General features: G+C 33.6%; 1 protein-coding gene across 1 annotated transcript in view; it reads right to left on the bottom strand.

Moving 5' to 3' along the window:
* LOC106684704 (FAS-associated factor 1) overlaps positions 1-24761 on the bottom strand; it is a 43953-nt gene that overhangs the window by 17621 nt on the left and 1571 nt on the right. Inside the window, exons 2-6 of the mRNA XM_024359816.2 lie at positions 13628-13868; positions 12761-12962; positions 10959-11271; positions 2507-2633; positions 826-971 (exon numbers count right to left, since the gene is read on the bottom strand). Of these exons, the coding sequence (XP_024215584.2) occupies positions 826-971; positions 2507-2633; positions 10959-11271; positions 12761-12962; positions 13628-13868 (1029 nt within the window). The remainder of the gene's footprint in view (positions 1-825; positions 972-2506; positions 2634-10958; positions 11272-12760; positions 12963-13627; positions 13869-24761) is intronic.

The following is a 24761-nucleotide window of genomic DNA, read 5'->3' as shown; positions in this document are numbered from 1 at the left end:
AGTTTTTTATTAATACCTTTTAACTTCTTGGAATTGTACTTGATTACCAGTATATATTCCTTAATCCTTCTACAATAGTTTAAACAGAACAACTTTTACTTATAACTATTTATACCATCTTATTAAGATGGCTAATGTAAATTTAATATTATTATTACAATGAAAAAGATATTGTTCATTGTCCATTGGGGCCTTATCATAATAATATATATAATCTACAATTTTTCATTTTTTTAATTTGATTTTCATTGGGTAGTGACAGTTGGCTATCTTTTCAGGGTATTTTTAATTTTCTAACCTTTCTATCCTTATCCAGCAGCATACTTAACTGAAATTTCTAATGGAATAGGGTAATTTTTTTATACATTTCTGATGGTAAATCAGATTTTAAGATTAATGCATTCTGGACAAATTGTTGATTCAACTTTCCTGAAGGCATAAACCACCAAAAATAAAAAACAAATTTTCACAGTTTTTGACAATTAGTTAATAAACAGTCCAGAAAATCGGGGGGAAAAAAATGTATAGAACAAAATTTTTTTAGAATCCAATTTCGTCTAAGAATCCATTATCATAATTTATGTTTCTTTGGCTGGTTGAGGAGCCTAAAATGGTTGTTAATATAGTGAAGCCTCAATTATGATTAAGGGAAATTGAATAAAGAAACTATTTTGTTCATTTGTTTTCAAGGATATCAGAAATGTTACATTTCCAAAAACAGGCTCTTTAAAATAACAGTAATACATCATCATAATCATGGAAGATATGCACAGGGTTGTTAAGAAGGAAGCTGACTAAGGTAAAGTTACAATACAAGGAGCTCACCTGCCGTACTGGACAGAAAAAAGCTTCTTTAATGGCATCTTCTAAAGTCCCGGGATAGAACCTGGGAACTGACGGTCCATAACGCTGATTAAAGCCCTCAATAAAATGGCTAGACCCTGCGGTTTCACTTTCAACATCGTCTGGAACTAAGGATTAAATAGCAAATTAAAAACATATTATTTAAATAAAAATATGTCAATTGGATCAGAAAAAATTGAAAATATAAATTAGAAAAATTTTAATCAAGTAGAGGTTGTGGTCAAGAAAAACCCTTCAAAAAAAAATCAGCATAATGGTCTCTACAGAGCTGTCCTTATCCCCACTATGTACAGTAATACAAGTCAGCATTATCAAGTAGCAAGTTGAATATGTTGGTTTGAGCCAAATCTAAGCCGGCAGGCCAGGTTGTTGGTCTGGATCATAATAAGAGGCTTTTCTGTATATTGGATTGAGTACAAGCCAAACAGCAACCTCTGCATAAAAGTCATGTTTGTTCTCTCAATCTTGGAATGCAGTGGATCTGGACCTTGGGAGGCCTAGAGTAATAGAATATTGCTGGAGCCTACTTGTCTGGGATAGAGGCTACTAAAGGGTTTGGGAGGTACAGAAAGGGAGTCCAGGGACCCCCTGAAACTGTGAATTTGTCTAAAATGAATAAAAATGATTTAATTTTTCTACGGCTTGAGGCTCTGGATGATCACCCAAGCAAATTGGGTCCCCTATACAGTTGAGTTTCCCAAATTCTTATTGGGCATGATAGATTGAAACAGCTTTGGAAAACTATTGATTCACTATGTCCTTAGACATATATGACAATCGAGCCTATGGTTACAACCGGCACTGCTTATGAGGCACTGAGGGCCAATTTGTTCAGGAAAAATGAAATTTACATCATAATAAAACATTAGTTCCCTCAATTTGTGATCAGAGAAAACTACTAGAATTTTTTAGACTTCATATACAGGTGGAAAACCTTAGTGGGCTGAGCCCACTTGTATTTAGGAAACCAAAGAAGAAGAATGAGTGCTGAAGATGTACTGGGAAGACCAATAGACCATGAAAGAGATGAACAAGATGTAGTGAATTTGGGACCAGATTAAGAGAACAGTGAAAGAGACGGGGTGTTAAACCTGGGAGTTCCATGTAGCTTAAAGTCAAGGAAGGGGAGAAATAAAAGCAAAGAAAATTATACTTCCTCAAGAAAGAAAACATTCCAGAACCAGGTCTTTGTCAGTGGTGATTTAACATAATTGGGACTGAATATTATTCAGATTAAACATAAATAAATCAAAATAAAAGATAAATAATTTATATTCTTAGGCATCATCACAAACATGATACAAGAGGTTATAGATATACAATTAGTTGTTCCAACACTACACTGAATTGTTATAGAAAATGAATAATGATCCACATCCTTCATTATCTATATTATCAAATTTAAAACTGAACCATAGAGAAATACAGAGCAACTGATTGTGACCTAACCTTAATATGCAGAACTAACATTAACAATTGTGAACTGGTAAATATTATCGGACACACTGGGCTACCATCATGACTCCTTGTAATGTGTGATTGGTGTGAACTTTGAACAGCTGATATTGGAACAGCGGAAAATGAATGAAAGAAATGTCACTTAAGGGCACATTATTAAAATAAAAAACACTTATATACTAACTCAAAGGTGATAGCCTCGAAGCATATAGAATTACATCTTCAAATGTTTCTTCATTGATAGAAACCGCTTCAGAAGAATCCTCAACATTATCTGGGGAACTGCTTGTATCAGGAAGATCAATGGACATCTGAAAAAGTGAGATATTTATAAAGTTAACACTGAATAGATTTAAGAAAATCTATATACGAAAGAAGTTAACACAAGATTTAAAAAAAATAAAATTCAATGGATTTCAAACTTTATTTTCATTAGATGAAGAAAATAAAGTATAATTTTTTATAAAGTTGTTCTAGTGATTTATTGATATCAATACCTATTTCAGTCATTTTAACGTATTTCTCTGTAAAAAAAAAATAATTAAGTAAATTTGCCTATAAACCTAGTATTAAGGAATTTATTTGTAATTTAAAATTAAAATCTGTACCGCTACAAACCCTGAAGAGTCAGGTGTTCAATACTTGTAAAGAAGTACTGTTACTAGACCAACGGTTGTGTAAGGAGGTGATTTGTTCAGACTCACGCTCGACTGCCAGACTTTTACCCAATTTAAGAGGCTGGATGGACTCCAGGAGAGCTCCAGAACCCACAGGAGTTAACTCAGGGCTACAGTGTAACAGAAAACAATATTCTGCCCAGCCGAATTCGAACTCGGTTCCTAGGAGTTAGTAGCCACATGCTTTACCCCGGCTACTGTGTTTCCATTTGTAATTTAGTATTTATGATTTTATTATAATGGTCGAAGGTGGTGTGATGCAAAACCAAATGGTATTATCAAGAGGACCATTTACCCTCTTCAACATAACTCCTCCAGCACCTGAGCACAGTTGTTCCAGATAAGCTTAGTGACTTAAGTCAAAGATAATGGTATTCCAATCACTGTGGAGAGCTGGATCCATAACCAAAAGAGAGATGAGATGTCTAGGTATTGTTAGGTTTTATTGTTCCTTATTTAATAGCATCTTCTACAAGTCCAATAACCATAAAAGTGATTAATTAATGTAGAGAGTTTTATCACTAATTTTGAATCTAATTATGCTCAACAGTTAAAACTGGATACTTGTAAAAGGTTACAGCTGTATACCCCATCCTATATTCCAATCATATAATCCTAAATCACCAGTTTGGATTCTGACCATCCCACTCCACTATACAGCATTGCCATCGATTGGTGGATGTTGTCTCGTCTTCTATAACACGCGAAATGTACTATGAGGAAGTCTTTTTCGATATAGAGCAGGCTTTTGAGCAAGTCTAGCACCCAGGACTGCTTTACAAACTCCGTAAATTCCTACCTCCTACATATTTCCTCATCATCTGTTCCTTTTTCTCTGATAGATTATTCAAAGTAAACCACAATGGTTCCTATTTATCTCTGTTCTCTCAAACCACTGGTGTTCCTCAAGGTAGTATCCTTGGTCCCATCCTCAATACGGTCTATACAACTAACATCTCAACCAACCCTAATCCTATCCTCACCACCTATGCCGATGACACATGTGGGCTCGCAGTTAATAATTACCCTTAGATTGCATCCCAAACTCTCCAATCCCATATCACAACCCTAGGAGAATGGTGCCAAAATTTGAGGATAAAAATAAATCCCAAATCACCTTTACTCTTTGTTGTAAACCTGCCGACTGCCCTACAGTATACTTTAATAATGTTGCTCTTACCGATGTTGGACAGATCTGCTACCTTGGACTACATCTGAACAAATGACTGACCTAGAATCCTGACATAAAACTGAAAAGACAGGGAACTACATGTTGATTTCGACTATTACAGCACTCACTAGAAAATAGGTCTAAACTTCCAATTCATAACCAAAGACTGGTCTACATTACTGTAATAAGGCCAATCTGGACATACAGAGTTGAGCTTCGGGGCTCCACTAAACCTTCGAATTCCTCTTGTATTCAATCCTTACAATCTAAAATCCTTTATAAAATCCTCAATGCTCCTTACTTTGTCACAAATAAAATCATACATATAGACCTTAATGTTCCACATGTAACGGATCTAGCCTGAACCAGATATCATTCCTTCCATTATAAACTCCCTAACCACCCAAACCCACTAGTTTCTAACCTTGCTCCCTCATCCATTCCTGACAATTCTCTGAGGCGTCTGAAAAGAAGATGGCCTCAAGAACTTCTTGTGTAAAAACGTTATTAGAGTGCTACTAATGAATAGTTTCTCTACATAAACCTGTATCACTCCATTATAAACTTACAGCAAATTTACTAAATGTATTGTTATGTACAGTTATAAATCTAAATAAAGATATTAAAAAATATATATATAGTAGAATAAGGCACAGTCTCCTCCAGAATGGTATTCATAAGTATGGAAATCTATTCATGCTATGTTCTACTAATAAAAGTTAGTGCCCCAATTGATAATGCAGATGAATTGAGAAAGAACAGTTTCATACTGAACTTGAAGTAGAAGTAATTACAGTCCCCCCCCCCATAATTTGAAGTCCAAAAAGTCAGGAGATTTATAAAACTACTTTAAACTATAAAAGTTTTGGTAAAATGTTTTACTCAAAGAGTTACTAAAATTTAAAACCATCACCAACATCTTTGATGTTAAAAAATTGGGTTTAGGTTTAATATAATTTTGTTTTTTAATATAAAATAAAACTACTGCTGACAAGAGTCAATAATTGCAACAAATAAATGAAATGTTTAAAACCAAAAGAGTTAAGGAAATGAAAATATGTTATAATATTGTTGCAAAAATTTAATGTAGTTAGGAAATCTGGAAAAATTAATAGAAACTTTAGATTTTACCCCTCTTCCAACAAATTGTTGTAGCAACATCCTTGGATAAAGTAGATTCCCAACAAAGTAAAATTTAGAAAATAAAGTTAACCCAACTTTTCATACAAGAAAAGCAACTAAAATAATGAAATGAGTTTGATAAAAAACTAATAAATGCTGGGGATGTGGACAAAATACAGGCTGAGATTAAAATACATGTACAACAGGAAATAATTTAATATACAATATAAGAAATGTCTTGTAGAACCATTAAGTAAAAAGTGGTCTAATTAAAAAAATAAATAAATGTAACACAGTTCCAGAACAACAAGCTTGCAGGAACATGAGGCAATAATAACAGTTAGAACAAAATATTTAGGAAGAGTTTGAAGAAAATTTTCAAGCATAGATTATCTTTGTATAAACATATTAAATTCAATAAAGTATGGAAAGATTTGTATATTCTTAAAGGCATAATGATATTCTTGAAAAATGTTGAAGGTAAAATTTCTGTTTTAAACAAGAACAAGAAGGGAAAAGCAGGAGGAACCACACAAGGAAAATTATTGCACAGTATGGGAGGAAGAAGAGGAAGTGGGTATTTATTTATTATTTGTTTTTAACAACCATTTGCATTACAAATTGTTTATTTTATGTTTTTAATTTTTTTTTTAGAGAAAGTAGGTATAGAAAGACTTAAGACTGGAAAAGTGACGAAGTTCATCAAGTATAGAGGGCAGGGCCTTATTAGAGTAGGTCAAAGTCTATTAAAAAAATAATACAAAAATAAGAATATTTAAAGAATGATAATATAACATAATTACCCCAAATTTAAGAAAGATTATCGAAGTAAAAACATCAGTTCAAGAATAGATCATTTCTAAAACGATCTCACTGAAAAAGAGATATCAAGCTAGAAAGAGAAGTATTCCTTTTTTTCAGCCTCAGGAGTACTGTTGAAAGACCAAAGAGCTTTAGCAAAGATTTGAGGACACAAAAACCAGGACCATACATCTGGAGTCAAAACCTGCCTCCTACTAAAAACACACATGGTGGATCTAGACTGAGAAGTCAATAAATATACTCCAATCCTAGCAGTAGAAGCTTTAACATTAAGTAAGCTTTGGACATATGGCTGTGGGTGAACAATGAACAATGCAAATTCTGGATACCAGGTACTGGATATCCCTGTATTGTGCCTGGATGAACAAGCACAAGATTTATTGGATAAAGAGTCTAAAAGAATCCAATCCAGAGATACTAGTCCAAGTAGTAGAACAGAACGGTATGCTAAGAGAATCAAAGTTTTCTCTGGTCTGTCTTGGAGACAACCAGTTGGTGCTTGAATTTCTCCCCCCCCCCCACCTATCTCCAACTGGAAAACTATGGAGGATATCAGGTTGGGTTCCTTTCTGGATACTTATCCTGGTAATAGTTTTAGTGAGAAGCAGTCCAATGCTATCTGTAAATCACAAAACTAAACCTCAATATCGAACCTACCTCCTATCTACAGTGCCATGGGAGGATAGATGGCTCCATTTCACCTGCGTTAACGAGGAAACTGATTGATAGATTATTAAAACCACACATCAGTGTGATTTAGAATCATCTAAAATTATGGAAAGGAGCAAACATGAAAGAGAAAGACCTTTCTTGAAAAAAAAACAAAAAAAAAAACAAAACAGTGATTAAAAATCTTCCTAAAACAAATGAGGAAATCATTAACATCAAGAAGAAGTAAAATACCAATACGAAGGTGAACACTTGGTGTTCAAATATATCCTGAAAATGCTCAGACTGTGGTTGGAACTGAGAAATAGCATTTCAAAGCTACAAATTATAATTTTATTTATTAAGTCATATTAAGGAGAAATAGGAAAACTATATGAAATTGGTATCATGAATATGATATGTTTGATTAATTTGACAGGAATACAAAGTGATACATGAAATAACACAATTTAGTAGAATTATTTATTGAAAGCTAAAAATAATCATAAATACATCAATAGAGAATACTACTCCCAATTCTATGAAATTTACAATCTATTAATATAATTGGAAGATTGCTGATTGACCGTGTGTATCAATGAATGTATTCAGTTCCTTATTCTGTCCAATTTTCATCTGTATGTCAATAGCCTGTAGAGACAGTCTGATTTAGGAAAAAAAGTTTGTTATTAGAAAAAGTTGAAAATAGAATAATTTTGTTTTTTTATTGTTTTTCTTGGGTGAGGAGGACTCAAAATTGAAAATAAAAATCCAAGTGTTCTTATATAGGGTGTTTTTTTAAGCCCGATAGAACTTGAAATTGTAAAAAATAACACAAAAAATTAAATTGTAATCAAAATTTTTTTTTTATTCGAAAGATCAATACGTGACATTAACATTTGAAAATGATTTCGGGCATATGGGCACCGCGGCTGTTCTTGACGAAGCGCATTCTGGACGTCCAATTTTGGGCCACTTTTTCGAGCACTGCTGGCCGTATGTCACGAATAACACGAACAATGCTGGCCTCCAAGGCGTCAATTGTTGCTGGTTTATCAGCATAAACCAGTGACTTCACGTAGCCGCACAGGAAATAATCGAGAAGTGTCAAATCGCACGACCATATGCGGCAATTTTGCTTATTAACAAACCCGTTAAGCCAAAAATGCGCCTCATCGCTGAACACAATTTTACAGAATGCGCTTCGTCAAGAACAGCCGCGGTGCCCATATGCCCGAAATCATTTTCAAATGTTAATGTCACGTATTGATCTTTCGAATAAAAAAAAAATTTTGATTACAATTTAATTTTTTGTGTTATTTTTTACAATTTCAAGTTCTATCGGGCTTTAAAAAAAACCCTATATATCTATGAGATAAAGAATACAAAATGAATAAATGTATTACTTTGTAGAATGCTGGCCAGGAATAAATTTTTAAAAAAATATTCAATTTGTAATAATTACAATCAGCACATCCATGAACTGACACTAATCAAATTAGCAGCTAATTGATTGTATAAAATTGTATGTTTTCATTTAGTCCCTCAAAATCTTAACAAGCAGTTTTTACCAGTATTAGCTGCACCAAAAGCTGAATTATTTGTTTTTTTTTAATAAATATCTAAACAGAATTATATTAATAAATGGAATACGGTCCGGGTGCGGTCAAATAAAACTCAAATAGTAATAACTATTTAATTTATAATCTTAACACTTTCTTGAGACTGGTAATTTTTTTTTTAAATAAATAATTTAATTTCTATCCATTTCAGTCCCAAAACCTTTCATCCTGCCTACAAGTCCGACGCCTCGGCCAACCCGGTCATCTTCAGGGACAATCTACTGCTTGTCATGTTTCTTCTTGCCAACCTCCAGGAGGTGAATGATAACCTTATCTACGTCTGTCGGTAACAGTCGACATGGTCATGAAGCAGCAACTGGACGTAGATAAGGTTATCATTCACCTCCTGGAGGTCGGCAAGAAGAAGCATGACAAGCAGTAGATTGTCCCTGAAGATGGCCGGGTTAGCCGAGGTGTCGGACTTGTAGGGAGGATGAAAGGTTTTGGGACTGAAATGGATAGAAATTAAATTATTTATTTTTAAAGTAATAACTATTTTAATTGAGCCAACGTTTCACCCCATGTTGCAGGTCTTCGTCAGGGCTAAAAAAGATACAAATACTTGACACTTAGTGGAAAATAACAGGGATATACAGTGAAAAGTAAAATTTAATAAGAAAAATTAAACCTTTAATTTAATTAAACCGCACCCGGACCATATTCCATTTATTAATATAATTCTGTTTAGATATATATAAAAAAAAATAAAATAAAATAATTCAGCTTTTGGTGCAGCTAATACTGGTAAAAACTGCTTATTAAGATTTTGAGGGACTAAATGAAAACATACAATTTTATACAATCAATTAGCTACTAATTTGATTAGTGTCATTCCATGGCTGTGTTTATTGTAATTATTACAAATTGAATGTTTTGTTTTTTTAAATTTAATCCTGGCCAGCATTCTACAAAGTAATACAGTTATACATTTTGTATTCTTTATCTCATAGATATATAAGAAGACTTGGATTTTTATTTTCAATTTTGAGTCCTCCTCACCCAAGAAAAACAATAAAAAAACAAAATTATTCTATTTTCAACTTTTTCTAATGACAAACTTTTTTTCCTAAATCAGACTGTCGCTAGAGGCTGTTGACATACAGATGACAAGTAGACAAAATAAGGAAGTGAATTCATGGAGTACAAAATGAGCAATGGTTGTTACTACATAAGTGTTAAATCGATAAAATATCTTATTTCAAAGCCTGGGTTTGAAAAATTGAATCAACTATGTTCAACTCTGTACTTCTCCTAGAACAAAATTTTAACCATCTCATCCATGAGTTTGCAAACTTACTGTTCTTTACAAGATTAAAATGAATTACACAGGTCTGATTTTTGTAGTACACATTTTTCCTAGGGCCAAAGTAGGGGTAAGATGCTGTACTACTAACTTCAAGGATCCAGGTTCAAATCTCCCTGTGGCAGATAATTATTTATTCTTAATAATAAGTGGCAGATTATTATTTATTAGCTGTGAATCAATCCTGTTGGATCTGAAGCCCTCCTGGGGCCCACCCAGCCTAAAATGGGTACTCTTAATTAGGGAAAAATCTGGTGGTTGAGCATAATCTTGAAAAAATCACCTCCTTGTATAACTGTTGTTCTAAGGGGCCGTATGTAGCTCATGGAGTTGAGGCGCAGGTCTTTGCAATCTGGGAACTGCAGCAGCACCGGCTCTAGCCTGGGGAGCCGACTTTTATTTCTGTGGCAGCCCCAGGAAACGAAAACTTGACACTTCACCAGGGTTAGAATATGATGGTTCCCCCATATGTCAGAAATGACTAGGAAAGGGGTCATCATAAAACGAAAAAAATTTTTCGTTCTAGAAACAGTACTTCTTTACATACTTACATACTGAATACTTTACATACTACTGAACCTCAGATCCTTCATGGGTTGTCAAAGTTCACATTAAATTAATTAATGCCAAGGTAGATTGTAAAATGCTTAGCCATTTGATTAATTAAATCAATAATACCCTAAAATAAATCTATCTAGAAAATAAATAATAAACTATATTTCCTCTTGAAGCTACAGAGGCCTGAAGAGCTCTCCTAATTTTATTCCAGGAGTGAACACTTAAAGAGTAGATTCTTCTAGTTTTGCTTGATTTTTGCTAGAGTAAAAAACTCTACAAAGTATGGTAATTATGAATGCCTTTACAAATTTATCTAAGAAAAAGGCTAAATTTGACAAAATATGAGTTGAGAACAACACCAATTTTCTCACTGGTCACTGTTCACCAAGATTCATCTCAAGAGGATGAAATTGGTTGAAGATTTTCCGCTTTTCTTATATATTGCACACAGGTTCTTAGAGGATGAAGGGAAGTCTAAGCACTTACTGTAAAAATGTAAAGCCTTGGCCTTCTACAGACTGCATTGTTTAAAATAGGTAATAATTAAGCCTCAAGATATTATTAGACCTAATTCTAAGAACATTAAGAGCTTTTTAAGATGATTCCTATGGGATCTATAGACAAATGATCTACATAAGTCATGGTGAGGAAGCACTGATAATAATAAATAGTTTCTAAACAATATCTTAAATTGTACTGACACTATTACTTACCAGTGAAACAGCTGTTTCAGCACTGGATGCAGAAATTACAGAATTGTTAAGATAGCTATCTTGCTCTATAAGGCTACTTTGAACTGCAAGATAATGGAAGGGTACGTTTAAATCTAACTCATATAATTTAGATCCCTCTGTGACGTTTTCTGGCCATCCGCGCCAAATTTGATGCCCGGCAGGTATATTGGTCAAGGTGAAAGTGTCAGCTTTGACTTGGCTTATGTTTGTATAACCAGGTAACATCAAATTGTATTCCTTATGATTATCTTCATTATAAATTTTAAGCATATAAGTGGTTTGCCAATTGTCACTGAAACAGATATAAAATAAGTAAGGTTTAGTATAAAAAGTGAGAAAAATTGCTTTTAAGTACATAATTATTACATAATTAAAATATCAACAAAGTTATAAAAACAGAAAAAAATAAATAAATAAAAGACTAACCATGATGATAACAAAATTTCTTATTTATTATTGTGTACCACTTCTTCCATTTTTCATAATATTGTAGCCACAACGCCTAAGTAATTCATGTGAATTTAGCTATTTTTCAGAAGACCATAAAAGAAATTTGTGTTGTACTTTCAGCTAACCTATTGAGAATAATATTTTTATCTCTCTGCCTTTTTTTACTTTTATAAGCTCTAGATTCGTGTTTGTAAGACTTTATTTTGCAAAAACGCTTCTATAAAAGTAATAAATCCGAAAAATTAAATTTTTCATATTCATAACTTAAATGTGGTAATGACAATATATAATTGACTGCTCAAAGCAGCTATTTCTATTATTTCTTTCAACCTTCCTTTCTACTTTTGGTTTGCATGAGAATAACACTATTCTCAGTTTTTTAAGAATTTCTAGACATCAAGTTTCTGTAATACTCAAACTTTTTATGACTTATTAACTTATTCTTTCTAGACTGAATTGCATAAGAATTTCATCTATAACTTGAAGTAGTAATTTATAAATTGGTAGAATAAAATAGTTCTTCACTTCACAGTGTTTATTTATGTTTATTTTCAGATGATAAAGATTATTTGGCTTCAGTTTCTAAGTATTAAATCCTGGTTACAGACCAAAACTATCATAAATAGTAATTCAGTTCTCAATATGGAAGTCCCAAAGGAATTTTTAATAAATTGAGAAATGCTGTTTAAATTTAAAAGTGGTAACTATTTTTTTTTTACAATCAAATACTTAATTCTATCCTTTCATCGTTCATTCATCAGGGGCACAACAATCTATTTAGTAAATCAGGGCCTCCTCCAGCAGATTTCAAAATCTCTCTCTATTCTAAGTGGCTGCAATCCAATTCTGAACACCAAACAGATGCTAGAATCATAAAGTACTAAGCTTAACTTTGAAAAAATGTCTGTTACAAGATGAAAAGAGTATATAAAAAAAAAAAAAGTTGATCTCAACTATTTCTGATGTTGATATCCAATTTCTTTAAATAATTCATCTTAGTCGATGAAATGATCAAAATCCTCTATCGATGCAGAAAATTCAATATAGGGGTGCTAGGTTAAAAGAATCACATCCTTCAGAACGAGCAGATCCCACTTAAAATTCAAATTTTATGTTCATTTAGTTCTAAAACCTTCAAATGTTGTTGCCCTTGAAGGGTGACCCATATGAGACACCCTCACTCTCTTATCCAAATTCTTATGTGCCTCCCATCCTCACAAATCATATTATTTACAAGATGAATTGTAATTAACAAGCTATTTATTTATTTAACACACTTTCCTAGTTAAAGTATGAAGAACTTTAAGGTGTTAAAAATCAATTATACTTACACTACTTCCATTCGCGAATCTCTATGCCGATTGCTAATTACAGCACTCCCTCCTCTGTGATAAAAGTTCAAATATACAACATTAGGTAAGTTTAAGTTGTAAAGAGGGACATTGTCAGGCATAGGCTCGTCTAGCCATCCAGTTAATACTTGTTGACAAGGAGGTATACCTATTTCTGAGTAAATGATAGTTTTTAAGTAACCTAAAAAATAGAAAATTTAGTCAATTAATCTAAAATTAACAGATAAAATAAAACCAAAACTATTGAAATGAAATAACCGAAACTAGATCTCTAACTCTTTAGTTTTGACTTATTAAAGTTTTCACTAATGATCTTATAAATAATTCCACAAATGACTTAGGAAAAGAATTTTTTAATTTAACGTTAGTTTGCGCAGTTTATTATTCATAGAAAAGTTTCAAGAACTCAGAAAAAAATAATAGATAATATTAATGAATAATATTATCTATTCTATTTTATATATAATATTAATAATATTGTAATGAAAACAGAACTATTTTGAAGTTCTATTTTCATGGAGATTCTGATTTAAGCCATCATCACAAAAACCATGAAATAAAAGAAATTATAAGCAATAAAAACAAACTTCATACCTCAGTTCATAAACAGATACAACTAACTCATTCATAACTTATCAAATTATACATTTTTAGTACAAATATGAAGAAGATGGTCAATTATCTCTATATATAACATTTTTAGTACAATTTAATTTTTTACCAACCATATATATATGAAATATGTTTCTGGAATTTTCAATGCTTAAATTATTATTTAGTTGCAATTTAATAAAAAAATATTTTACATTAAATTTAGAAATATAAGAATTAAAATTTAATACTTACCAATATTTAAAATTTTAGGTAGTTGAATTTTTAATTCTTTATCAAAACAAGTAACATGAAAAATATGAAAACTAGGTTGATGTTGATCAGAATTTCCAGAAGTGGAAGGCATTTCAATAAAGTCAGGGCTGATTGTAATAGGTATGCCATTTGTAGCTTGTCGAGATGTGTCTCTGCGTTCCACTAGTATCATTCTGTCTAGGTCATTCATCACTTGAGGTAAACCACTATCAATGACACTCTAAAATACAAAATTTCAAACAGTTTAACTCTGAAAAGAGTTAAAGAATTTTCTACAGGAGAAAAGATATGGGTATGTTTTCATATTTAAACTGCTAAATAGTAGTGCATTAGTTTAAATTTTAATTAAAAAGTTAGCTTAGGACGTATGTCTTCGAATAGTTTTAGTCAATTATTTCTTTTCTGTAGCACATGGTACTTCATAATTAACTTTTTTATGATACAAAGTAAATTAGTAAAATAAAATGATTTTTCATTGTTAATTCTTAATTAAATAAAAGAAGAAAAAAAACTGAGGATAAGTAGAATTTTAAATTTTTAAGAATCCTTTAACAGTTATTTATTTGAAAATAGTTTTAATTGATTCCCAAACCTCAAAAGCCGCCAGAATACCCATCCTCCTTCCGTCCTATCTCTCTGTTACCTATCACGGGCAAAATCCTGGAGAAACTCATCTTGAAACATCTGTACCCCATCCTTGATTCCAACCACATAATCCTAGACCACAAGTTTGGATTCCGAACATCCCACTCCACTATCCACCAATGCAATCATGGAGGAGGATTAAAATAAATTCCAAAAGATCCTACCACATCACATTTATCCTTCGTCGTAAACCCATGACTTCTTGCCCTACACTATTCTTTAATAATACCACACTTATTCCTGTCAAACAAATTAGAACTACACGTGGACAAACAACTGACATGGAATCCTCATACGAGACTGAAAAGACAGGAAACTGCTCGTTGATTCCAAATATTACAACATTTACTAGATAACTGGTCTGAACTGCTGACCCATTACAAAAGACTGATCTACATGACTATTATAAGGCCTATCTGGACATACGGAGTTGAGCTTTGTGGCTCCACTAATCATCAAATTTCTCCCAAATCCAATCCTTAATGCTCCTTACTTTGTCATGAATCAAGTCATCCATCAGGACCTCAATGTCTCATATGTTGCCGATTTGGCCAAAACCAGATACCAATCCTTCCTTGATAAACTCCCCAACCACCCAAATCCACTTGTTTCTAACCTGGCTTCTCCTTCATTACCTAATAATCCTCCTAGGCATCTGAAAAGAAGATGGCCTCAAGATCTTCTCCTCTATAAATGTAATTGGAGTTCTATCAATGGGTAGATTCTCCTCATGTTTGTATCATGTCACTATGTCACCTAAAGCAAATTTACTTGTTGTATAATTTTTTTTACAGTTGTAAGTTACAATAAATAAATTATAAAAAAAAAATTTGATTGCTGTAGCCATGAATTCAGCCCTATGGGTTCTGGAGCCCTTCTGAGGTCCACCCAGCCTCATTAGATTGGTACCTTTAAATGAGGAAGGCATTGGGAGGTGAGTAACCCCTGTGTCTAACACAGTTCCTGATCCTCCAGGTTTAGGGTTGGGCATAGGGCTAATAATCCTATCCTGAAAAAATAAACTTATTACGAAACCGAAAACAAGCCTCGGGAAATCTGACTGTATTAACATAGTAATGAACCCAGCTTTGTATAACTGGCTGCATATTGGATCTTGAAATGTTATAAGGAACTTATATAGACATGGGACCATCCAAACGGTAGTGAATGAAGTAAAACAGAACAGAATACCAATAAAAGTGATATAGGAGGTAAGATAAGGATGGTGAAACCACAATTGATGGCTACAAACTGTTCTACTCCAAAAGAAATGGCAAAAATGCAACAGCTGGCACTGGTTTCATAGATAGTCCAGAAGCAAGGAAGTCAGTAATGAACTTCACCCCAAATAATGAGAGAATAAGTGTATTATGAATTAGAGGTTGTTGGTTTAATACCATGATTATAAACATATATGCACCTACTTAAGATAATGAATATGAGATGAAGGAACATGGACCAGTAGTCCAAGACATAGGGGACTTTAATGTCAAGAACCCCAATTTAGGACCATTATGTGGCGGCCAAAGCATCCACGAAACAAGCAATGATAATCGAGTGAAAGTTAAAGGTCTAGTGGTCAGCAACACAATATTTCCATGCAGACACGTCCATAAGTACACCTAAGTAAGCCCTAAAGACGCGAAAAACCAACTTACCATGTACTGTGATAAACAAAAGACATCAGAGCTCCATTCAAGACATAAGATGCTATTGATTCAGACCACACATTGATCAGAATAAAACTCTGTCAGAAGTGGGAGAGAATCCACAAAATTGGGGAAAAAGTCAAAAGAAGAAGAAATAAAGTTTGGAACCTGAAAACTTCTGAAGTAAAAAATAAATTCCGAATTGAGCTGAAATAGGAATAGACAGCATACCATTGGAGCTGTTCAAAGATGGTAGAAAACCTCTAAGAACCAAGCTATCCAAAAAATATGGGAGGAGAAAAGAATACCAGAGGCCTGGAACACAGGCCTGATCTGTCTTATCCTAAAGAAAGGCTCCAAATATGAGTGCGCCAATTACAAAGGCATAGTAGTTCTTTCTGTGGCCTACAAGATAATGAGCAACATCCTGCTATATCGGATATCTCAAGAATATAATAGGTGACTACAAGTATGGTTCAGAATAGTGGGGGGCTCATAAGAATAAAACATAAAGTTTTGGCATTCACGGACAACATTGCGGTCCAAGGAAGTAACCAAGATGACATGGAAAGACTCACAAAGACTGTATGAAGAAAAGCAGAGGTAATCGGCTTGCAAGTAAATGAAGAAAAAAAAAAATATGATTGTCAGCCAAAAAATCCACCCTAACAACATGGCCTGCATGGATGGCAAATCGTTAATGAAAGTAGACAGTTTCAAATACCTCAGCTTCACAATAAGATCAATAAATGATCAACAGAGTGAGATAGGCCGGCGTATACCAAGCGCAAACAGAGCCTTCTTCTCTGCCAACAAATCTGAAACTAAGAATGTACGATAAAGCCAGCTCTGATATACGGCTGTAAGACCTAGGCACTAACAAGTACCCTAGAAAGCAGAATCGAGAGTTTTGAATGAAAAGTCCTCCATACAATTACAGAAGCAATCTGGGATCAAGGAATTAACACATGGAGGAGAAGAACTAACAGCAAACTGCTATATATACATAGATTATTAAGCAGATAAAATCTCCATCACCAGTGCTTTGTAAAATAAGCGTAATGGAAATATTAAAAAATTAAAATATATAGTCCTGGGACCAAGAAATATAAAATACATAAACCAGCAAAGAACTACTGAGAAATGAATGATTTGTAGGCAAATGAATCTGAAATGGTGAACAATAAACAAGCAGAAGTGGTTCATAACAGCTTTGTTTAAGGATTGCAGAATTCAAATTTTTAATAATACAATTAACAGAATATGAAATGAAATGAAAAATAGCTTATTATTCTGGGACTAGGACCCTTCAGAACAATTACAAAGGCAATTTTAATTTTATAATAACACTTATTGGCCATAAAACAGTGTGGCCACACTTAATTATAACTTACATACAGAGAGAAAGAAATAGATTAATTAAAAAACTAACTAAGTAAAAACAAAACAAAAAGTTAATTACAAAATATCTGTACTATTATAATAATGGGTCAGATTGGTTAAGCAAAAGGTAGTGGAATATAAGGGATTTAAACGAGGACAGGTTGGTACATGACGTATGTTAGAGGGAATCGAGTTCCAGAGATATGCAGCTCGGGTAAAAAACGATTTATGAAACGCAGAGGTCCGGTGAAGTAGAGGATTGATGTCAGATAAATGTGACCTGGTAGTACGGGATTGGACAGAGAATTTGAATTGCTGGTTTTCTAGGGTATAGGAGGGGCGTTGAGTACTAAATATTTGGAATAAAAAGGAAGCTAGGAAACACTGGCATTGGAAGGATGGATAGAGCCACTTCAGCTAGGCGTAATACTGGGTTATGTGCGTATCTTTGGTGATCCTGAAAATAAATCATACTGCGCAGTTCATTAGACGTTTAAGTGAAAGGAGATAATGGATTCTATTGAATAGCTTTAAAGTAGCCATAGTTCGACGGGGAATTTGGACAATGTGTGGTTTCCACCAAAGTTTGACCAAAAGTGATACCAAGATTTTTGACTGACCTATGGAAGAAGATAGGAGTATTGTTTAGGAAAAGGTTGGGGGGTGAAGATAGATTTGAGGAGAGAGGGAGATCTAATTATGATAGCTTTAGTCTTTTCGGCATTTAAAGTAAGTTTGTTGTCTGTTGCCCAAGTGCTTATACTATTGATGTCTTTTTGTAGTTTTAGAATGTAATTTGAGGCGTCATTAGGATAGAAGTAAAGGTAGATTTGTAAGTTGTCTGCATATAGATGATACTGGGAATGCTGAATGGCAAGTGGAAGATCATTGATAAATATATAGAAAAGAGTAGGGGACAGAGAGGAACCCTGAGGTACGCCTTTAGAAAGAGGTAGGGAGCTAGAGGGAGGATTATTAGGAACAACAACATACTGTGAACGACCGGTAAGGGAGGATTGAAACCATTGAAGAGCACTCAATGATAAAGAGAGACTGAGAGAGATGATAAAGAGAAAATGAGATGTAGTCATAAATTTGACTTTAAAAACTCTATGATACTATATATAGTGAAACAATAGAAGCTATTTATGTAACAAAAAATAGGAAAGTAGTGATCCCATCACCCAGTAATCAGACTACCCTCAGCTACTGGTCCTCTAGGTTGGAGAAAAAGTCGAAAGAAGAAGGTGTGAAGTTCAGAACCTGAAAAATCCTGAAGTAAAAGATAAATTCCTAATTGAGCTGAAAAACAAATTCAAACCCTTGGAATTTGAGGTCCTCACGGTTGATGAACACCAGGAGGCCATAAAAACAGGACTATAAGAAACAGCTAAGGAAGTAATAGGTATTCAGGAAAAATGAAAAGCCAAAAGGGGTCCTCCAGGTTGGGGAAAAAATAATTCTGACACATAAATAGTACACCATTATTATTTTTTCTTTCACGTCAAGAATGCCCATTTCATTAACCCATTTCCCTAAAACAACCCCCTCAGGAGGAGCAAAGGAAGGGCAAGCGCCAATAAGTGCTAGCCTTTCCTATACTCCTCCTCATCTGCCACACTAATGATCAAGGTAAGACAAATTAACATTCAGCCCAATAAGTCGGCTACTGCCGAATTAGCCAAGTCACTTTCGGGGGTCAAATCAACCCTCGTGCTAATTCAAGAACCCTATTGTTATTGAGGGGCTATTAGAGGATTAGGTTGGGTGGTTTATCCGCCCAGCCCCATGTGAAGACAACCCGAGGACTTGCATCTGGGTCTCAAAGGACCTTCAGGTGCTGCCTCTCCTTCAGCTTAATACAAAAGACACCATGACCATGTTACTAAACATCAAGATTGGTATTAATAAGACTAAATTGTTAATTGGATCTGTCTATGTCCCTCATAGTTTAGATCCATCTTACCAATACTTTCTGGCTTCTCCAACACGCTAGGGAGGTAGATTTACCATTCTTAATTGGTGGAGATATTAATGCTCACCACTTATTGTGGGAAAGCACAGACACCAAAGAGCAAAGCAATGCCATGCTGGAATTTTTAGCCTCAACAGATTTAGAAATACTTAACAGAGGGGGTGAAGCAACCTTTGTTACAATAGCTAGGGGCGAGGTTTTAGATATTATGCTGGCCTCAAGCCGGATTAAAAGCCTTTGTAAAGACTGGAGGGTCACCTCAGACATAACACTGTCTGACCATAGGTTGATCTCATTTAAGATTATAGCTGAGAAACCTCTACCCACAATGAAGAGAAACCCGAAAAATACAGACTGGGGTCTTTTCAGAGAGAGACTGGAAGGTGTCTCACCCTATGCGGTGGAAAGACTTTCCAGATAACAGCTAGACATTGAATCTAGGCTTGTCTACTGAAAAGGGAGTCTGGAAACAAAGTCAGATGGTGGTCAATTGAATTGATTTAACTACAAAAAGACACAAGAAAAGCCTATAATAAAGCTTATAAAACAAAGTTAGAAACGGACTGGAATGTATACCAGGCTGCCTCTAATAAGTATAAAAGAGAATTAAGAAGATATAAACGAGATGGGTGGTGTAAGTTCTGAAGTAACATAGAAAGCACGCCGGAAGCCTCTCGTTTAATGAAGTTATAAGGCAGGAATGGTCAACAGCCACTAGGTGTACTAAGGAAACCAGATGGGAAGTGGACCTCTAGCTTAGAGGAAACCTTGTCCCATTTAATGGAGACACTTTCCAGGTTGCCAGGATTCCTTCAGAGAGGCTAATGAGGAGGAGTGGGCATTAGTGGAGTCTATCGTTACGGACGGGGCCATTAAGTGGGCCGTGGAAGAGCTCAAGCTTTATAAGGCCACTGGAACGGACAGTATTCTCCCATGCATGCTCAAGGAGGGTCTTAATATCCTACTCCCCCAGATTAGGGCTCTTCTTACAGCCTCTCTAGCACAAAGATATATACCAGAGACTTGGAGGAAATCATCAATAGCTTTCATTTCTAAGATTGGGAAGGAGGACTATAGTGTCACTAAACCGTATCGACCCATTAGTCTATCCTCCTTTCTATTTAAGATCCTGGAGAAGTTGGTGGCAATTTTTCTTACTAGAAAGGTGTTACCAATCAACCCCCTTCATCCAAGACAGCACGCATACCTCCAGGGAAAATCGACTGAGACTGCACTGCACTCCTTGGTAGGAAGAATTGAAAAGGCCTTATTATATAAGCAGTCCGCTTTAGTACACTTTTTCGATGTAGAAGGAGCATTCGACAAAACAAGGCCTGAGGCAGTCTGTAAAGCCTTATTAGACATTTCTGCCCCGAATGCGATTATCAGATGGGTCAGATTTGTTCTCAATAATAGAATAATTAAGAAGACTAATAATAATATAATAATAATAAAAGAATAATAATAATTCCTATTTATAATAGGAGGGACTGTATGGGGCTGAGACAGGCCAAGATTTTAATAACTAAACCCTCTACTTCTAAAACTAAGTGGCTGTAAGGTCTAAATAGAAATGAACTCCGATTATTAATAGGAGTTTTTACAGGTCACTGCAGACTTAAAAGACATCTTAAGATATATGGAGGAGTCCATGATGAAACCTGCTGCTTATGCGGACAGGCCCCAGGGACTGCCTTACATTACATAACAGATTGTGGTAGGTATGCGTCACTAAGATACAGGCTTTATCTTTCTAGATTCTTGACTCTCTCAAGAAGTCAGAGTGAATGGAGACAATACAGAAGATATAAGAGTCACCTGATGAAGAAGACATTGAAAGTGCCATCATAAAGTTGAAAAATAATAAGGCCCCTGGTGGCATGGATGGATTTGAAGCCAAGCTCTTGAAGGATTAAAAATTGAGCTATAAAACCTAATTCTATGTATATGACAGGAGGATATATGCTTCATGATTGGAGTCAATAAGTTGTCCTCTGTCCTCTACATAAAGAAGGAGAACAGACAAAATTTCAAAATTACAAAGGTATAGATAGCCTTTCTTTCCTGTGCATATGAAGTACTCTCCAATGAGCTATTTGAGAATCTTGCCATATTGGCAGAAAGAGAATTGGGTAACTATCAGACTGGATTTAGAAATTGTCAATTATGGATCAGCTCTTTTCCACCATGGTTATCCTTGAGAAAAGCCTACAACATCAGATGGTTACACACCACCCTTTTATAGATTTTAAGGTGTCATATGATAGCATGAATTAGAGGAAATTATAAGGAGCCATAGAAGCCATTGCTCAGTAGCAAAACTAAAATACCCAATGTTGACGTATAGTTCATGCTGTTGGAAATGGCCCAGACCCATTCATGAGTTGTCATGCCATTTACTATTATTAAAAATAAAGAACAAACTGTAAATTTGAAAACAGATACTAGGAATTTAAGTCATCAATACAATGATATAATTGAAAAAACTAAAAATTTAACAATGTATAAATTAATGAAATAGTGGAACAGAAATTTAAAAAAAAATGTCTACAGGGGTAAGAGATATGAGGAAGTGAAATAAATACAAGAGTGAGATTAAACCATAATCCATCATCCAGTTCATTGTAACATTGCATCAGTCATAATAATAATAAACTTGACAAATAGGATTAGCTAGGAATATAGTTAGTAAAATAATTCATTAATATTAATGAAATAAAGATAAAATAAAATGTTTAAAGTAAAACATAGAATACCAGATGTAAAATTAGAATTTTAAATGTATAATTTATTTATATTATACTTTTAAAAATTTATTATATTAGATAATTATAAATGCTAGTACTAATCACATTAAAATTATAATCAAGTGAGATCCTGATGATGGGTTAGAACCCAAAATGTTGATGATGAAAAAGAATTTTGATTGAATAAAAGCCAATACTAAGAGAAAAAAATTACACCTGATTAATGGAAAATATTATCTTCCAAAATAACTTCAAAGAATCCTAATAATATTTTTTGAAATGAGAAGATGGTCAGGGGTGCGATCAGTAAAAATATACAAATAAATGAAGCTTATTTATTTGTGCCGACGTTTTGATCTGAATTTCAGGTCTTCATCAGAAACTCAAACAAAGATTCCATTAAAAGTATATATTTTTATTAATTATTAATATTTGTTTAAATTATTGATTCCTTCCTTTAAGATATTATATATCAATTAACTGACTATTACTTTCCACTATCTCTACTAGCAATCTCTAAGGAATACTTTTTATGAAATTTTTAGCCTATCTTTTGGGCGAGTCTGTCTCATGATCATATGATAGAGATTAGGGCTATAAACTGACCACTTTAGGGAGGAAACAAAGAAGGAAAGTTATTACGGTTCTTAATGAAGACATTTCTACAATGTTTCTATGCATTGTTATGCATAGAAATGTTATGAATAATAAATGCAATTGGTTACCTCAGAGCTCTTCAATTATGGAAAAAATGTTAGGTTTTTAAACAGAGAAGTTTAGTTTTTTATTACGTGTTTACCCCATATGCCAGAAATAGAGATAATTGGGACCAGGAATTGGGATAAAAATAAAATTTTTTTATTATGTTTGTATGAATGAAGAGAATATTTAGCGAATTTGATTGAAACAAGGTTAAGTAAGCTTTCCATGTATAAATATTATAAATTGAACAATAAAGTTGATTATTGCAGGGTTTAGATGTTCATTACACATTCTGGGTTTTTAATGATGATTTTGTATATTTTACTGCACAAAAATCCGTTCTCTAGTTATTATTATTGCAGATAATAACGATAGGGGAAGTCAAATAAAATTTTAAATAGTTTTAAACTTATTAATATATGCTGTATCTGGTCTATTTGACTGCCATCTCTTGAACAATTTCCTAATAAGGTTAAATTTAAAGCAAGAATAGAATAATTTATAGCAGGCTCATGGGAACAATGAAAATCTTTAGAGCATGTAATAGAGCATGTTGTCTATTTAGGTAAATCAATTTATAAAATATTAGATTTCCTAAGATTATATCTTTGATGATAAGGGCTTAAGTTCAAAATATGAATTTTTCAGGAGAGCAAAAACAAAGTTCAAAACATTATGTAAAATTTAATTATTAATATTTTTGTAATTGTTAAAGAGAGAAATACTTTATTTATCTATGCTGCCTAAATACATCAGGTTGCTATCTCATACAGCATACTTATCAATCCGTAATCGGACATATATAATTTACACATACATGGTATAATCAGATATAATAAACAATTTTTTTTCCCCTACAGTTTCCTTTTACAATCAATTTCGGTCTGTACAACAAATACAAATGTTTCAATTCATTCCTATTTTTCTTTCTCATTTCTGCTCCTTTCTGTACATTTCACCATTTCACAATTTTTTAATTCACCCGATCAACAAATTCGCTCTCCGGAATTCACCCTCCTACAAATTCAATATTTACGGAAATGTGAGATCAGACCATCATTCATAGTCACAGCAGTAGATCAGTTTACCAAAAACAAACAAATAGATACATTTTACGAGAATAAGACTAACACATAGATTCAAAGGAAAATATAATAAAAAAACTGGTTACAGGAAACACTTGAATGGATAAATAAGTTTTAAAAAAAACAAAAAAAAAAACAATAGTACTAATTTTTTTTATTAGTATAAAATTTTTTAAATTTATTTTTATAAAACAATATAGTAGTAAGTATATCTGAAGCATAAAGACCTTATTACCAACCGGTAGCTCTGATATGGTACTATAATACGCCATAATCTCCAAATGCTCAAAAAGTGACTTAAGCCCTTATGACTTAGGCCACACATCAAAGATATAATGAAAGGGGAACATCATAATATGAATAAGCAAAATGAAATAATAGGTACTTTTGTTTGTTTTTAAAAATACCATTTTAAAGAACAAAATTAGTAAGTAGAAGCACTAATTTATAAGTACCAATATGACTTTTAAATTTCATAAAAAAAAAATTATATATAATCTTTTCAATTTCTTGAGACTGGTATTTATTGTTTAAATAAATTAGTATCCATGTTAGGGACGTGACGGCCGTGCGGGTTGGGGCGCAGGTCCCAGTGCGCTCAGTTCGAAACGTTGTGGGTTTGATTCCCACCTAGAGCAGTTAAACATTCATTTTTCAGCGGTCCCAAAGAATGAATCTTGACACTCCCACCTTGCTTAGTACACAGCCGGCAACCTACCTAGCCATCAGTGGTTGGCAAAAAAGACCACTAGGCCCACTTGCTGGACTTCTTCCCCCCACCAAATACCAGTAGCATCCAAAATATATGAGATTCTTAAGAAGTGAAAAAAACCCTTTAAATTGCAGCATTTGGTCAGGCATTCAACAAGGTGGGAAATTTCAAATATCTAGGTTCAGTTACATTGAAAAATAACATCAAAGATAACA

This window comes from Halyomorpha halys, unplaced genomic scaffold (genome assembly GCF_000696795.3).
Source record: "Halyomorpha halys isolate HHAL.00 unplaced genomic scaffold, Hhal_1.1 Scaffold604.1, whole genome shotgun sequence".
Taxonomy (NCBI): domain Eukaryota; kingdom Metazoa; phylum Arthropoda; class Insecta; order Hemiptera; family Pentatomidae; genus Halyomorpha; species Halyomorpha halys.
Note: the sequence above shows the minus strand (reverse complement) of the source record. Positions and strands in the feature narration are given on the sequence as shown.